Here is a 16,590-nt window from a genome sequence, read left to right on the forward strand (position 1 = left end):
TTCGTTAAGAGTCTCTTTCTTTTAGATTGTTTCATTGTTGAGAGTCTAACTCTAAATTGTTTACCGTCGAGTATTTATTTCCTTGGAGTTTGTATTTTGTTAAGTTGTTATCAAGTTATTTCAGTTATTCATATATTTTTGGTCAAATATATATTGATATCCCCCTTTCTTTCCCGCTACTTTAACCCTTCCCTAGTTGCAATCAACCGTCTCTCCTTAGAAAGTGCGGTTGTGACATTTAGGATTTATAATTATGATAGATTTATTTATTTTGATGAGTATTTTGAATTTAAGTAAAAATTAATACTCCATTTATTTATTAATCTTTTATTATATTTAATTGTAAATATTAACTCAGTTTACAATGGGTTGTGCAGCACGCGAGGTTGATAGTAGTAATCTTAAACATCAAGTTTAAAGTTTGCGAAAAATACGAAATTTACCATAAATTTGTACTCCCTCTGTCTCATTCAAGATGACCACTTTTCCTTTTTTTATTTGTTCCATTCAAGATGACCATTTTTCAATTTTAGAAATAGCCTCTTGTATGCTCCTATCTCCTCATTAAAATATTCAACTATTTTTTTCCTCTCTACTTTATTATACTTAACAACACTTTCATAAAATATCATGCTACTCAAGAATATGGATTCTTGGAACGGAGGGAGTACTCTGTATTTCTAACCAAATGAATATGAGTTAAAAGTTGCAGGCATCCAAACTCAAAATCAAATTTGCTTACATGGTTGAATGTCGGCGCAATACACGTTATCGCTTTTACTTATTTGCTTCATCCTATACGTTTGCTTTGCTTTTTACATTGCTAGTTTTCCTAATCTACCTCTGCATTTCACTGGCACTAGCTTTAATTTTACTTTTACGGTTAAAAAATGAAAAATAAATGTCAACTCTTCCTTTGTCATTTTATGGGCCTATAAACATATTATCATATATACTGTATAAAATGATTATATATACCCTATTTTATTTGTATTAATTTGAATACATGTCTACAGTCATTTTATACACATAAATTCGTATAACTGAAATAAAGCTCCGTTACTTCACATCACTCTTACGTAAAATCGTGTCAGCTTGTGTTAGCTTCCTGGCTACTACATGTCTTGCTTAAATATATGGCGTAATAAAGATTGATTTGATATTTCCAAACTCAAATAGGAATTTGTCCATTTATCCCAATTCTGTGTAAGACACGTTTTAATTCGGTTCGAGCGAATTATTTGAAGAAACTGTTTTAACTTTATAAAGAAATTAATTAAAAAATTAGTGGAACTCAAGTCACATTTTTATATACTTCTTCCGTTCTATTTTAAGAGTCTTAGTTAGAATATTTCATAAATAATAATAGATCTCATACTTCGCTAACTTTTTTTTCGCTCATATTTTATTATAAATCTAGTACTCCTAATATATAAAACTATGACTCACGTTTCCACTATCTCTTTTCACCAAATTTTTTTATACAGTATTTCTTAAACACCGTGCCAAACTAAAAATGAGACTCTAAAGTGGGACGGAGGAAGTATTTATTTTATATTAGTAGAATATAAGTGTAATGTGTTTGTAGAGTGTTAAAGAGCATCCACAGCCACATCAGATTTAGGTGGACTCGTTGTTGTGATCCATCGCTCGATGATGCTCTTGTACGGAAAGTTAGAGAGAGAGAAAAAAACTCGTTAAAACAAGTGGTGCAAATGAAAATGAAACGAAAATCGCGTTTATATAGGTTTTTTTAAAATTAAAAAAAAAAAAAAAAATCGGCGCTGGCCGATCAGGCCGCCACAATGGCGGCTAGCCGATCGGCCAGCCCACGCCGAAGCGCTGCCGATTTCACTCTCGCCGCCACTCCAATGGATCGGCCGGCGCGACGAATCGGCTAGCCGGTCGCTAGCCGACCATTGGAGATGCTCTAAGCCACCGCAGTAAAAATAATTCAAAAACAACTACATTTACGGAATAAAATTTACGATTAAATTACGAAATTAAATTTACGACACATATACGGGAAAAATTCGTTAATTTTATTTAATTAAAAAAGTACATTAACTAAAAATAAAAAAAATTACATAATAAAAAAAATCCGGACTTCCAAACACGAGCCACCGCCCCACTCTACTCCTCACTAATATTAAAAAAATACATTAAAAAATGTTAGTATGCCTTGAATCCGTTATAGTTTGCCGCTAGCCGAACGGGCCTAACCCGTTGTCTGTGTGCCTATTTAAAAAAAATGCAACCGGATAAAATGAAACTAAAATCGCATTTATATAGTTTTTCAAAAATAAAAAAAAATAAAAAAATAGCGCGACGATCGGCATGCCACAATGGCGGTCATCGCATCGGCCAACGCCCTCAAATCGGCTAGCCCACGCCGATTTCTTCGCCGATTTTGCGCTGGCCGATTCCAATAGTTCGGCTAGCCGACCGGCTCGGCTAGCCGGTGGGCTAGCCGCTATTGTGGATGCTCTAAGGCTAATTACTAAAGTGTAATCAATGAATGTAATTCTTATTTATAGACATTCCAAATAGAAAAATGTATTACAATATGTTTATTCGCGAACAGATGGAGTATTTATTTGCAAATATACTAATTATTTCTCTTAATTTAGTTGAGTCCTTTTGTTATCCCACTGTTATTTTCCTTTATGATAATTTAATCTTGTTTATTTTATGCTATTTTTCTCTCATTTTACTTATTTAATTTATGATTTTATGCTTTATTTTTTATTTATTTAATTTTCACTTAATTATTAAACACTCATTTTCTAAATTTCGCGTTCATAACAAACACCTTAACTATGTATTCTAAAGTGAAATGGAGGTAGTTCATTGATAAATGGATATTGAGTACTCTCATCGACTCAAACAATGTTCTTTTACCTATTTTTTTTAGAGAACGTGAGTCTTATCTTTTGAACTTTCACCAGAAAATTCAAATGATATTGGGTACAAAATTCAGACTCACCCTGGGTGACAATTATTATTTTCACCAAACTCTTCGACCTAATTTATTAGTCTCTCCGTCCCTGATTAAAAGTTACACTTTTCCATTTCAGTTCGTCCCCAACTAAAAGTCACGCTTCATTTTTATCATAAATAGTAAGTAGGTCTACATTCCACTAACTCAATTCACTCACATTTTATTATAAAATCAATATATAAAAATGGGTCTCACATTCCACTAACTTTTTCAACAACTTTTATTTACATTTCTAAAACTCGTGCCCGGTCAAAGTGTGACTGTTAATCGGAGACGGAGGGAATATTTTCAGTCTCCCATTTTTAGGACAATTGCTTATTACACAATGAAACGCAGTATAAAACACTCGGATACAAATTATTTTCACACTCTCATTTTCAGGAGAAATTATTATTGTAGGAGTATATCTGTTTTACAATATAATATATGATGTAACTATATCGTCTTTAATATTTTATTATATCTAAAAGTAATTAAATAGTAATTTAAATTTAACTGATGGGTACAAATTACTAGTTGAAGCACGTTTGAGAGCGTTGCTCAGCCATAAACTAAGATAAAAAAAGTACTTATGACATACTATTTCACTATATAGTATGAAAGTGTAGCTAAATATAATACTTGATTCATTCAATAATTATTGTTCATTTGAAAATTTATTTCTTTCAAGTGTCACTATTTGCATTTAAAAAGTGAGGGTAAAAAAGTTGTCAAATTTTCACTAATGATGTGAAATGTGAGTCGTGGTGGTGACTTTTGATCTGCTGGGCTACATTATTTTCCCAATGGGCCTACTTTTTATGTCTGTTTTTTTCAACTTAGAATCTTCTAAAGTTTATATTTTTGAAATTTACAAGCATACATAAAATTATTTTAATTTCTAATTTACTCCTTCCGTCCTAAAGAAATAGATCATATTTTCTTTTTCGTTTATTCTATAAAAATATTCCATATCTTATTAATGACAACTTTTTTCTCTTTTATTTTTACTTGATCATTTATGGATCTCGCCATCTATTATACAATTTTTACTATTTTTTCTCATATGTCTTACTTTACCAATTGCACATTAAAACTCGTGTCCATCTCAGATAACCTATTTAGCTATTTTTATAGGACAGGGGAGTAATTTAGAGAGTAGAGTCCGTGTTAATTTATTAGCAATAAAATTAAGTTTCTAAAATAAAAAAAAATCATATTTTCTGGAAATAAACTCAAATGAAATAGTTTATATTTTCTAGAACAAGAGTGAATATTTATTAGTCGAATCAATTGAATTGGGTTTCAGCGTCCAATCTTGTTATGCAAGTCACATCTCAAATTTCAAGATTTTCGTGGCTTATATTCATTAAATAATTATTTAAAATCGAGCATTAAGAATTGGTTGAATGGATATACCTAAAGAATAGTACTCCTCCTTTCTTGTCACAATTTTAGGGATTACACAAATTTTAATAGTACATCATTTGTCACAATTTAGGTTAAAACGTATTTTTTTTTTGGTACATTCTAACCTATTTTTTTTATGAGAAAAATAATTAAAACAAAGAGACTAAATTTATAATCAAGAAAAGTAATACTAAAATTATTTGAAGAAGATTATATATGAACAAAAGTTGCCGCAGCTCGAAAATAGTACTCCTATTTGACTGAACACTTTTGTTAAGAAAAATGGAAGAATCTTGATGTATATTTAGATGAATAAATACACAACACAAAGATACAAGAGTACGATATTGCTTTTGGTTCTCTTCTTGTTGTACACACTCACTTTCTCTCTCTGTCTCAGCAAGCTTATTGCTTTAGGTCCCTTCATTTCAGGCGGATAGCCGCTGTGTGTTTACAGATCCAAGACTACTACAAAAAGCTTTGGTAATTTTTTGCACCTCCTTTTCCCTCTCCTCTTTTTCCTTTCCTCTTTTTCTTTTTCTTTTGGGAGATGAGACACTCTCTAAAGTGTAAAGATCACATTTTTATCACTGCATTTCCATCTGTCGCCTTCTTTTTTTGCTCTTACAAGTTTCTTCTCTTCTCATGACCAACATTTCTCTCTCTCCCCCAAATTTTGGGTGGTCTTCTTGGTATTACATCTTTGCTTCTATTTTTTTGTGTGATAAGGTTGCCATGGTTTGTGGATTCTAGCTGTCTATTTTTCTTTCTACATGCTTTTTCTTGGGAATTTTTAGATGTATGAAGATGTGGGCTATTACATTCTGGTGCTTTTTTGTGTTGGGATTTTGCCATGAAGTAAAAAGTTTGTTTCTTTACATTTTTCTTTGTTTATGGGGGGAGGGATTACCCAAATATGAATTTTTGATGCTTAATTTTATGAAATTGAGTGTGGGGGAGAGTAGTCCAGATTGAATTGATTTGATTCTTGAAGGGTGAAAGAAATTTAGGCTTCCGAGTCTTGAATTGGATCCAAAGATAACTACTTTACACCTTATTTGAGTTGGGTTTCTTGGTTGAAGGAAACTTCCAAGTCCTGTAATTCACAACCAGCTTATAGCTTGATTTTAAAACACAATACAAAAATGGTGTCTTGATTCTAAAACCCAAGACAAAATGGAGACCAAATTCAAAAAAAAAATGGGGTCTTGATTCTGTAGTATTAGTTGTTTTGTACAACCTACCTTATATTTTATCCCCCAAATCACAGGAAAAGAATCTATATATAGATGGAGGAAGGTGAGGATTCAAGAAAATGGGATGAATTACTACCTGATGCATTAGGCCTAATATTCAAGAATCTTTCACTATATGAGGTTCTAACCGTTGTTCCAAGAGTTTGCAAATCGTGGGGACGAGCAGCCACGGGGCCTTACTGTTGGCAAGAGATCGACATTGAGGAATGGAGTCGAAACAGGAAGCCGGAGGTCGTGGATGGAATGCTCCGATTGCTGATAGCAAGAAGCTGTGGCTCTCTCCGAAAGCTCACCGTCTCTGGCCTCTCCTTGGACAAAACCCTCTTGTTCATAGCAGATCAGTGAGTGTTTTAAGTGTATTTCGTTTAGTTTTTCGACTCTTCATTGCTTAATTCGTGCGATTTTGGTTCCTAGTGGTCAATCTCTGCGGAGTTTGAGACTGCCGAGAAGCGAAATACACGACGCAGTAGTGGGGAAGGCTGCTGCAATGATGTGTGGTCTCACATTTGTGGATTTGAGCTACTGCATTAGTGTTGGAGCTGAAGGTCTTGAGGCATTAGGGAAGAACTGCAAGTCTCTGAGCAGCTTGAGGCGGATAATGCACCCATTGGAGGTGATCGAGAAGCTCTCCCAAGACGATGAGGCCCTGGCTATTGCTTCCACGATGCCCAAGCTCAAGAATCTCGAGATTGCATACTTGCTCGTGGACACAGCCAGTATCGTCGAAATTCTCAGCAACTGCAAGCACCTCGAGCTGCTGGACGTGCGCGGATGCTGGAACGTGAAGCTGGACGAGAAGTTTGTGAAGATGTTCCCCAAGTTGAAGGTGGTTGGGCCCCTCGTGGTAGACTGCTACGACATGAACGGATGGGACAACTGCTCGGACTACTCGGGCTCGTCCGGGTACCTGGCGTGGGACTTTGTGGCCGGCGATGACGACATTGATGACGATGACGAGGAGTATGGTGACATGCTTGATGACCTGTGGGGGGATGAGAACCTGATGGACGATGTCGAGATGTGGTTCTACGACGACGTGCACGCGGTGGATGCTGGCTACGATTGGCCACAGTCGCCTTGAGTGAGGTGTGTATGTGAATGTGATGGAGGTGTTTGTTGTGTGTGTGTGTGGTTGTGATAATACAAGTGAGGTTATAAATGTGTAATGAATTTGGGTTGTGTATGAATGGATGGTAATTGCAAGTTTCTAATGCCTACAGCATGAATCATTTGCAAAATGGTGTATATATATGATTGACTTGCTCAAAATGGTATTATAGGCAAATTCAATGCATATAATAATACTAATATATTACACTACACTAATATTTGTAATGAACAACTAATAAGAACAAATAAGCATATACCAAAATTTGGCAAAACCATGCTTCCAAATTCTTTTTCAAACAGAATCTGAAAGCCAATATATTTTGACACCAAAAATATGTGAAATCCAACATATTCGAACTATCTTCGTCTTAATCTCTCAACATTATCTTCGTCTTCCACAACATCACTAGCAAAGATAAATGTCTGTCTGCTGTGGCTAACGAACTTCGAATCCAGAGAGATGAAAGAAACCTGTTGTGCCACCATTTAGGAAAATCGAATCCACCATTTATGGAGCTTTAGATGAAACCACCCGTCTCCGGTATTCTGCTTCATTTCCAATAACTGGTGGAATGTGCCATGTTCCAAGAGAAGGGCCACATGTCTTCCCACCTGAACAATTTCAATTAACAATACATCTTTTGTATATATCCCAGAAAATAATGCACACTGTCATTTTGAAATGTCACACAAAATAATGCACACTTCTTCACTTTCAATTTTTTGGACAACTTTCCTTTATACTAACTTTCATTTAAACTTGTGTTGACCAAGGTGTGCACTATTTTGTGGGATGGAGAGTGTATATGTATCTCTGGACCTAACCTTCTCTTGTAGCTTCTTCACATCTTTCACGGTACTTCACTGACAGTTCTTCATCTAATGCTTTAAATAAGCGATCATACTTTTCTTCTGCTACAGATATGAATTTTGCCTGCACCAGCACATAAAAACAGGGAAATCAACATAACATTATGTTGATTTTCCTCTCTCTTCCTTTTTTGTGGGGGGGATGGGGGAGCGCAAGTGAAACTTAGTAAAAAAGGCTCTCAGTCGAAGAAATGTCAATATCGACTAACCAGCATGATTGGCGCTGCAGAAGCCCCGTAACAGTTTACAAACATGCGCAAAATGTTGAAACTATTCTCTGCAACGTCGTCCTACCAAATACAAAAAAAATTAAATGATAATATAACTAGTAGGGGAATACAATTTGTAGAAACTTATTTCCAAACACATAACCACCTAGCAAAAGTAAATAACAGCTAAAAGAGACTGACCTCATAATCAAACCTGTTGCAACATTTGGTTAACTCATGATGAGGTTTTATTGTTCCAACATGCACAAGAAATGGAAAAACTTTCATTAATCAATATATGGAACAGGCCATTTCTCCCACCGAGAGACGGACAAAACATAAGCATTTACAAAGAGATTTCACTTACAGATCATCAGCTATTTCAACAAGCAACTCTGAGATTGAGAGAAATTCCATATGCAGTTCGTTTACCTTCAAAACAGCTTTGAAGAAATTATGTCACTGAACTATAGCACACCTAGAGAACTCATTTTCTTTCTAATCAGAGAGAACGTATTTCTTCAATACATCGGACAAATAAAGAATCACTCAGTGATAAATACACAGCAAAGAGTATGATTGTTCGATAGCTCCTTAACAATCTGGTAACAGATGTCTAGGCTCATATAGCTTGCTTTGCTTCACTTTGATTCATGATGGATGACCAAAAATCAAAATGTGAGCCATGTGATTAATATGGAGTTTATATTAAAAGCCAATTGAAAAGACATTCCTACAAAAAAATGATAACAAAATATACCAAAGAAATGAGTGATGGCATCTAAGGGGATACCTTTTCTCCTCTTAGTTGATATAACAGAAGGTTCAGCACCCGATAATCGAAGGATTTCAGATGAATGGCCCTCGTCACATCCTCAATTGATATCTGTAAGTGCCGCATATCAGAAAAACCAATGTAAGGCAATGATCTCATATTGATAAACGAAAGATAAGCCATTATTGTTTTCTCAACTTGTTAAATACTAATAGTGAGCTGGACCACAATTTTCTCCAATAAGAAACAAAAGCATGGTGAGTGACGGTCATAAGAATCATTAGTGCTTCAAGTGCATTACGTAAGAAACCATTCGAATTCTCAATGATAGGATCAGTATACCTCCTTGTTTCTCGCCACTGCACAGCAAAGTTTTCTTTCCAGATGCCAATATTCTTCACCATATCTCAACTCTTCTTGAATCCTTATGTATATTGCAAATAAAAGTAATATTTCAACGACTTTCTCAACAGTCACATTTCCTGTAATAGAGAAGGAGAACTGAATATTTCATGAATTTGAGTGCCAACGGAAATGCTGAACCTTTCTGTCAGAAGCCCATGGCGTTCTAGTACACTAAAGAGTGGTTGAAATGGATTCCTTTTGAACGCATGTCCAGATTTTGCACATGGGTTTGGCTCATCGTCCTGAACTTCAGTCCAAAATTAAAACAGTCAAATAGATATTAATTTTGAAGTGATTAATCTTGGTAAGGATTTCTATTCTATCACCTCAAAGCCTGTAGGAGTTGGATCTTCACCCATTGGGATCTGTACGAGTTTCTCATTTAAGTCGTCCAACTAGACAAGAAACAAGTGAAATAGGAACAAAGGGATGAATTAGAATTAAGATTTGCATAGTTAAATTATTCATCTAAGCCCAAGCATGCATTTTAATAAAAAGAACGAGTTGAATAATAACTAGTAATGAAATAGTACATGTAAAAGCATTATGAAACTATTTACTTTTCACAGATTTAAAACTACAAAAGTTATAATATTCAACACTTACCTGATAAATATAACTTTCTGTGAACGAAAGCATAGGTAGATTCTTGAAAATAGATTGTGGCTGGTTTGCGTCCATTTTGTGAAACACAAAATATGATCGGCACTGTAGATTTCAATCAGAAATATATTGGCATTACTGATGATAAGATTCATATAAAAGTTGAAACAGAAATCTTGTGCAATGTCAGCTTTTAAGTGCCTGGCCGAAATTAAACAGCTTGATATAAAAAACTGGCTTCCATAATAATTTCAGTGAAGCAGAAGAATTCTTACAAAATCCTCAAGAGTTGAATTAGAACGTATCATTGCATCTACCCCAATTACAGGAACACCATAAGGGAGGCTCGGCACAGGATCCATATTTCTTTTATCATCATCACAATGAAGATCTGCAAAACCTCAGGCTCAGAATAACTATTTATACTGTAGAATTTATGTTCTGATACATATTACAAAAGCAAACCTCAGCATCAAATATTATACTAATCCTGATATATATTAATCCAATCAGCCAATAAGGCATAAGAGAGTAACATATGTTCTAATACATATTACATAATCAAACCTCAGCATCACATATTAGACAGCAACAGATGTTCTACAAGTACCTTTTTCATAGCGTTGCATTGCATCAGGGACGAGTAAATCCGTTATCTGGAGAGAGAGACGAGATGCATTTCTAGCATAATAGAGTTTAAAAAAAAAACAGAAAGCACAGTGAATAAACAATGTACAAACCTTTGAAATGTGATTAGAAATCAATTGGCACTTCAATGAGAGCTCAAGCTGACCACTTTGTTGCATCTTCAGCGCAATAGGAAATCAAATGACAGATGGAAACAATTACGAGAAAAATCGAAATCGAAACATGCTGTAAGCAATTGAAAAGACAAAATTAAGAAATTGAATAGCATCTGTAGACTGCAAATGAAATTGTGGAATTGGATTACGAGAAAAGAGGTGAAATCGGCGAGGAAGCGTTCAGCGTCGGGATTGGGATCGGAAACTCCAACAGAATGAAGCAAATGAATATTCGACTGAAGTTGTTCCAGCTTCTCTAACCCTTCCATTTTTACACTCTACACCACTCTCAACCACCTCAGCTCTCCTTCCTTTTTTATTCGCTCCTTTTTCATATTTTTAGAAATAGTAATCATTTTCCGAAAATTCCCAAAGCCTATGGCGTTTCCAATAATCCCTATATTGATTAGAGTTTTATAAGCTTAAATCAATTTTTTCAATTCTAGAGAAATTATATTGGAGTTATTTAAATAGTATCTTGGGTCTTTGAATCTTCCATTAGTCACTACTCACTAAAATCAGCTTAGAATAGTGCTAAGAGTGTCCATAATAGTTTGGCAAACTCCAAGGTAAGGCCACAATTTTTTGTCCACATGCATTAGAAAAACTTGTGCACCCCAAATCACATTATTTTATCATTGGTATATTTTAATTTAATTAAAATAAAAATTATTAGACTATAATAATTAGAAAAAAACACATATTTTAAAAAAATAAATTAAAACTAAATCGTCATTGCATTATAGATATGGGAAAATTATACAACGAAAATTATCGACATGCACACAAACAACACCGCGAGCGCGTATCACGATCTGCCCCCTCCCCTACGTGCCCAAATCTCTTCAACCAAATCGGTCTGGAGTGCCGTATGAGCTATTTCCCTCCGCATATTAGTGAACCGTTGAATCAAGTATTGCCTCCTGCTCCGCTTCCTCCTCAGCTTCCCGTTGCACCTCTTCAACCAGTGCATTAAACGCCCCATCAATCAATTGTTGATACTCCTCGTCGCTATCCATTTTTTGAAAGTGAAATAGAGAAAAATTTAGAAGAGTGGAGATTGGAATAGTGTGAAAATAATGAGATGAAGGGGTATATTTATAGAAAAAAATTTAAAATAAAATTGATTTCCGGCGCCGCAGGCAGCGCTACGACCCCACCCTCCACGCCGACTAGTCGGCCCACGCCCGTCCACACCCTAACATTTATGTTTCTTTTGGCCATGGAACACTATTTTGGATTCATAAGTATTCTTGCATTGAACTTGTCGTCACTTCTTTTTTTTTTGGATAATTAAATCAATTGTATTTCAAAACTAAGTATGTACAGAAACACACCTTGGGCATACCCAAGTGAGAAAGGGCCCCGAACAAGCCTCGGGAAACCCAACAAAGAAAACAAACGGGCAAGGCCCTTGATCCAAACTACAAAGAATCAACCATGGTACTATCTAAAGCAGTGGGCCTCGTTAAAACCTTTCGGGGCCAACAACCCCTAATGGGAAAAAAGACCTCGATAAGGAAAAAAGAGTACCCGTGATAGTACCATGTGGATCAAATCAAAATACCCTAGAGGGCAGGTGACATCTTGGCAACGGCTGGACGACAAGTCAAGTAAGATCAGGAACATGTTGGATAACTTGATCGTGAGGGAATTTAGCATAGAGGATGCTATAAACCGCTTTCTTGATCTGGAATAAAACTCGGACGCTATCAAACCTCTTTCCTATGATTGTGGCATTACATGCAAGCCAAATGATGTAAATAGTGGCCGCAAGCGCAATTCTCCCGGCCATGTGCACTATCCGTGATGGCCGTCTGTCCCTCATAAGCCATTTGATTGCGCTCTTGATAGTAGTGGGGCGTCTCCTAAGTCCAATCCATTCCCGAATATTGTCCCACACTTTCCAGCTTTCTCGGCATTTAAAGAACAAGTGGTTTGCACTTTCATCTTCCCTGGAGCAAAGACCACATGTAGCGTCAACATCTTCCCAAGTGATTCGGTCTCGGGTTGTCAGCCTGCCGCGCAAGGCAAGCCATCCAATGAACGAGTATTTAGGCGGTATGCTATCATGCCAGATATATTTTTCCCAGAAATGTTGTTCCTCCTTCGGCCGGAACCACTCATAAGCGGCCTTGGTGTCTGCCGTGGCACCCCATTGATTCAAGAGGGATTGCACCTCTTCTCTTGAGCTCCTCGCGATCATAGAATCTCTAATGGAAAAGACATGTTTGATAAGGGTTGAGTCTTCTTTAATTCTCGGTTGCCAATCCCAGAAATCCGCATCCTTGATTATTTCACTATGGATCCATTTGATCCATAGAGTATTCGCCTTGGCATGGATGTTCCATAAGATTTTCGCATGGAGGGTTGTATTCCAAGTACTAAGATCTCTGATTCCCAGGCCACCCTCATTCTTAGGTAAGCAGATGTCTTTCCAAGCGACCTTCGCATGCTTGGATCCCCACAAGAATTGTCGTGCGATCGTGACAATCCGTGATGTAACGTTATCAAGAATCGGGAACGCTTGGAGCCAGTAAGACTCGACCCCCTGCAAGCAAGATTTGATTAGTTCCAACCTACCCGCATAAGTGAGGGACTTACCATTCCACTTTTTCACTGTGGACGACATCTTCTCAATTAGGCTGGAATAATCCGCCGTTTTGAGCATTCGCGACGCCAGTGGGATACCAAGGTATTTGACTGGAAGATGCACGACCGTGTAGCCAAAGATGTTGATGATATGTGCCTTAGTTGCTTCCATCATCGTCCCTGCAAGGAAAAGATTAGATTTGCCCTGGTTGACCTCAAGCCCCGAGCACGCCGAGAACTCCCCAGGTGAGTCGGCCAACACCTGCATTGAGTAGTTATCCCCTCTTCCAAAAAGCATAAGGTCATTTGCAAAAGCGAGGTGAGTAATGCGAAGCCTAGCACAGCCCGGGTGGAAGTTAAACCCCACCCCCCTTGAGTGCGAAAGGAAAGTAAGCGGGAAAAGTATTCCATGCAGAGAATAAAGAGAGACGGGGACATAGGGTCACCTTGCCTTAGCCCCCGTTTACCTGGAATAAACCCATGCGGACTGCCATTGATCATTATCGAATAGGTTGGTGAAGTCACACATTCCATGACCCGTTCCACAAAAATGGGGTGGAAATTTGGGCCTAGAAGGACATCCTCTAGGAAGTCCCAGCAGATGGTGTCGTAGGCCTTCCTTAAGTCGATCTTCACTATGCATCGCGGGACAGTCCTAGCTCTATCATATCTCCTCATAAGTTCCGTGACTAGGTGGATGTTATCTATGATGTTGCGTCCCGGGACAAAAGCAGATTGTGCCTGATTCACAAGCTTAGGCAGCAAGGTTTCCATTCTCCTCGAAAGGATTTTGGTTATGATTTTATAAAACACATTACAACAGGCAATAGGACGGAAATCACTTACCTGAGGGTTACTTACCGTCTTCGGGATGAGGGCTATCGCCGTGGTGTTGAAGCTCTTTAGTAGGTGTCCAGATTCGAAGAATTCCGAGACAGCCTCAATGATATCCAAACCTAGCGTTGCCCAATTCTTTTTGAAGAAGGCAGAGGAGTAGCCATCCGACCCAGGCGCCTTATCATCCTTGATAGCAAAAAGAACACTCTTGATTTCCTCATTAGTGATCGGCAAGATTAGTCTGTTTGACTCTTCTTCATCACCGAAAATTGAAGGCCTTTAGAACATGTTTAAACGCCTTACCCCTTTGAAAAAGGGCAAATTGTCTAGAGCCAACAACTTGGATCCTCCAATTCTCCTTAAGGGTCCTCTCAAATTCATCATGATCCATCCAATAATTGAAGAACTTGAAGGGTTTTGGTGAAGCCCGGATATCCGCATAGATTTTTGTTACAACAGGAGAATGGTCCGTCTGGAAGCCTGACGGAAGGAACTTTGTGTTCGCAATGTATCCCGCGTCAAGCCACTCCTGGTTCACCATAGCGCGGTCAATCTTGCTAAAGACATGACCATTCTTCCACGTGAAGGCGCAGCCCGTAGAGGCCACATCTTGCAAACCCAAAATGGCACAGGCTTGTATCGGCCCATCCATCTTGCGGTTTTCTGGTTTCTGAATTCCACGTCGCTCATCTACGTGTATCACTGCATTAAAGTCCCCACTCACCAGATATGGCAATCCCTGCAAAGCAAAATCTACTATCGAGTCCCAAAGGGATTGTCGTGTTTCGGGTGAGTGTAAACTATAAACAAGAGAAAAAAGAAAAGAGTTTCTAGAGCGAACACACCTGATTCGGGTATGAATGGCCTGTTGCTCCAGTGTGTTTACATCTAGAACCGTCGTTTGAGGATTCCAAAGTAGTAATAACCTGCAAGTTCCATTTCTATCCGCAAGAACAAAAGTGAACTTCCAAGAAGGAAAATACCTGGCCATGAAAGCTTCCACGTTGGGCCTTTGCATCTTTGTCTCAACAAGACCCATGACATCCACACGATTCCTCCTAATCTGCTCTGCAACAACTGGTTGGCGTTCCGGTGGCTGCATTCCCCTGACATTCCAGGTTGTGATGATCATTAAGGAGGCGGGATGAAGTCGGACACACTCAGCGGGCGGTTGTTACAAGAAAGGTTTCGCTTGTTTTTCCCAATCTTTTTCTTGACTGTGGATCCACTTGCTTCCTCCCTCCTCCGGCCTCGACTTTTCGACCGGTGCCGAACACTAGGCGGGCTGGGTGCATTCCCTCGGCTCCCTGCGTGGTCCCCTGGTTCGGTCACCGGCATATCAGCCTCCTGCTGCAACTCCGCATCCAGACTCTTAGCCACAACTTCGCCTTGGGGCTCGGTAGCAGTAACAGTTCCCCCCCATGTCTCGGCATCGATAGGGTCCTGTTTTTGACCCTGGACTCCACCTGATTTGTTCTTCTTTTTTCCAGAGCTAGCAGCTACGGCATCAGCAAGGAGAGGGTATTCAATGGGGTCGACCCCGGATCATGTTTCCCCTCTCACTGTAACATTCATCTCTGGGCCGTTTAGGCCTATAATGTGGTTAATTTCATCTATGCCTTCACATTCCGAATCTTCCACTCGTACATCATCCATGTTTTCATCAATAGCAGCAGGGCCCTTGTCCTTTTGCACTGCGTCCAACGTGGAAGCATTCTCTATCATGTTGTTGCTCGGCTCCGGGTTAGTGTCTTGAAGGGCCACCGGGATCAGAGTGCATGCTGCAAGGCTTGAGTCCGGCTTCGTTGATTGAGTTTCAGCTAACCACGCACAATTACTCTTTAGTTGAAGCTGATCATCAACTTCACTCATTAGTTCCTCTTCCGTCTTGGGCCGGGCGACACCATTCTCCGTGGATTGAAGGGAGATCTTGAATAGCTCAACTAGAGAGGCTAAGTTGTATTGCGCTCCACCCACTTTGCAGAGATGGGTGAAGTATTTATGCTTCCTCGTCGAGGACGAAGGATCCATAATCAGAGAACACAAATCTGCTCAACTAAAACCAATATCCTATGTCCAATCTTTGATAAACAAAGTTGAAGGATACTAGGGAACAAATTAAAGAGCAGAAGAACAAAAAACACTACAAAAATAAAAGAAAGCAAAAAATGGGAAAGCTAGGGTTACCGTCCGTGTTGCCCTAGATAAACCGACCTCTCTTGATCTGGAAACGTCACCACCACCGGCGGCATACCTCTGAAGAGAGCGCTGAACTTAGGGTGTGAGGGGTTACCTTAGTTCTAACATACACAGGTCATCTCTTATTCGGTTATCCTGTCATTACTCTACCTCTTAGATATCTTTTCAAGAATGCTTAAGATTTAAATACTCAACGTCTTATCACTTTCATATAATAACCCTCAATTTCTCTATGCATAACATGCGAATAATAGAAATCTTTTGAATGTTGCAACTACATTCGTATAGCTTTGTTGTTTAATTGAACCTAAATTATGAGATTTACAATCATATGATGTGGGATATCACTATAATCCTCTTTAAATAACGGCTTTTCTTCATTCTTTGTACTAGTAGTACATTATGTATATATATGAAAGGATTATTTGCCTACAAATATATGAACTTTCAATTTTTCCTATTATTCATCTAAGATTTTTATTTTGAATTTAAATATATGAACTTTGGACTTTTCTGATTTTTTCCTAAAATATACCTTCTC

General features: G+C 38.1%; 3 protein-coding genes across 5 annotated transcripts; 1 reads left to right on the top strand and 2 right to left on the bottom strand.

Annotated features, from left to right (window-relative positions):
- The first annotated feature begins 4,731 nt into the window (after positions 1-4,731).
- Positions 4,732-6,884, top strand: LOC125214140 (F-box protein FBW2-like). 2 transcript variants are annotated; one of them, XM_048115039.1, is made up of 3 exons: positions 4,732-4,873; positions 5,661-5,987; positions 6,061-6,884. In XM_048115039.1, the coding sequence occupies exons 2-3, from the start codon at positions 5,680-5,682 to the stop codon at positions 6,725-6,727; spliced, it is 975 nt and encodes a 324-aa protein (XP_047970996.1). In that variant the 5' UTR covers positions 4,732-4,873; positions 5,661-5,679; the 3' UTR covers positions 6,728-6,884. The 2 variants fall into 2 exon arrangements, with proteins under 2 accessions (XP_047970996.1, XP_047970998.1); XM_048115041.1 differs by lacking the exon at positions 4,732-4,873 and adding an exon at positions 4,924-5,082.
- Positions 6,885-6,989: 105 nt separating this feature from the next.
- LOC125214139 lies at positions 6,990-10,755 on the bottom strand. 2 transcript variants are annotated; one of them, XM_048115037.1, is made up of 14 exons: positions 10,571-10,755; positions 10,359-10,424; positions 10,229-10,274; positions 9,894-10,009; positions 9,622-9,723; positions 9,342-9,410; positions 9,154-9,257; positions 8,953-9,034; positions 8,629-8,721; positions 8,203-8,267; positions 8,037-8,049; positions 7,836-7,916; positions 7,582-7,690; positions 6,990-7,368 (listed from the first exon to the last, which is right to left on the bottom strand). In XM_048115037.1, the coding sequence occupies exons 1-14, from the start codon at positions 10,688-10,690 to the stop codon at positions 7,265-7,267; spliced, it is 1,170 nt and encodes a 389-aa protein (XP_047970994.1). In that variant the 5' UTR covers positions 10,691-10,755; the 3' UTR covers positions 6,990-7,264. The 2 variants fall into 2 exon arrangements, with proteins under 2 accessions (XP_047970994.1, XP_047970995.1); XM_048115038.1 differs by having other exon boundaries at positions 10,359-10,491; positions 10,571-10,695.
- A 1,275-nt stretch (positions 10,756-12,030) lies between these two features.
- Positions 12,031-14,952, bottom strand: LOC125210485. The gene is made up of 5 exons (XM_048110035.1): positions 14,834-14,952; positions 14,154-14,650; positions 13,860-14,104; positions 13,465-13,754; positions 12,031-13,384 (listed from the first exon to the last, which is right to left on the bottom strand). Exons 1-5 carry the CDS (start codon positions 14,950-14,952, stop codon positions 12,031-12,033), a joined length of 2,505 nt encoding a protein of 834 aa, XP_047965992.1.
- Between the last annotated feature and the right edge of the window lie 1,638 nt (positions 14,953-16,590).

This window comes from Salvia hispanica, chromosome 3, assembly GCF_023119035.1.
Source record: "Salvia hispanica cultivar TCC Black 2014 chromosome 3, UniMelb_Shisp_WGS_1.0, whole genome shotgun sequence".
Taxonomy (NCBI): Eukaryota; Viridiplantae; Streptophyta; class Magnoliopsida; order Lamiales; family Lamiaceae; genus Salvia; species Salvia hispanica.

Coding starts and splice junctions, on each gene's coding strand:
- LOC125210485 (XM_048110035.1), bottom strand. CDS start 14,952: ATGCAGCCACCGGAACGCCAACCAGTTGTTGCAGAGCAGATTAGGAGG. Junction 14,105..14,153: donor ATTTGCCCTTTTTCAAAGGG/GTAAGGCGTTTA, acceptor TCGGTGATGAAG/AAGAGTCAAACAGACTAATC. Junction 13,385..13,464: donor CCAGGTAAACGGGGGCTAAG/GCAAGGTGACCC, acceptor TTCGCACTCAAG/GGGGGTGGGGTTTAACTTCC.
- LOC125214139 (XM_048115037.1), bottom strand. CDS start 10,690: ATGGAAGGGTTAGAGAAGCTGGAACAACTTCAGTCGAATATTCATTTG. Junction 10,275..10,358: donor TTTCTAATCACATTTCAAAG/GTTTGTACATTG, acceptor CTCTCTCTCCAG/ATAACGGATTTACTCGTCCC. Junction 7,691..7,835: donor CTGCAGCGCCAATCATGCTG/GTTAGTCGATAT, acceptor GTGCTGGTGCAG/GCAAAATTCATATCTGTAGC.
- LOC125214140 (XM_048115039.1), top strand. CDS start 5,680: ATGGAGGAAGGTGAGGATTCAAGAAAATGGGATGAATTACTACCTGAT. Junction 5,988..6,060: donor CTCTTGTTCATAGCAGATCA/GTGAGTGTTTTA, acceptor TTTGGTTCCTAG/TGGTCAATCTCTGCGGAGTT.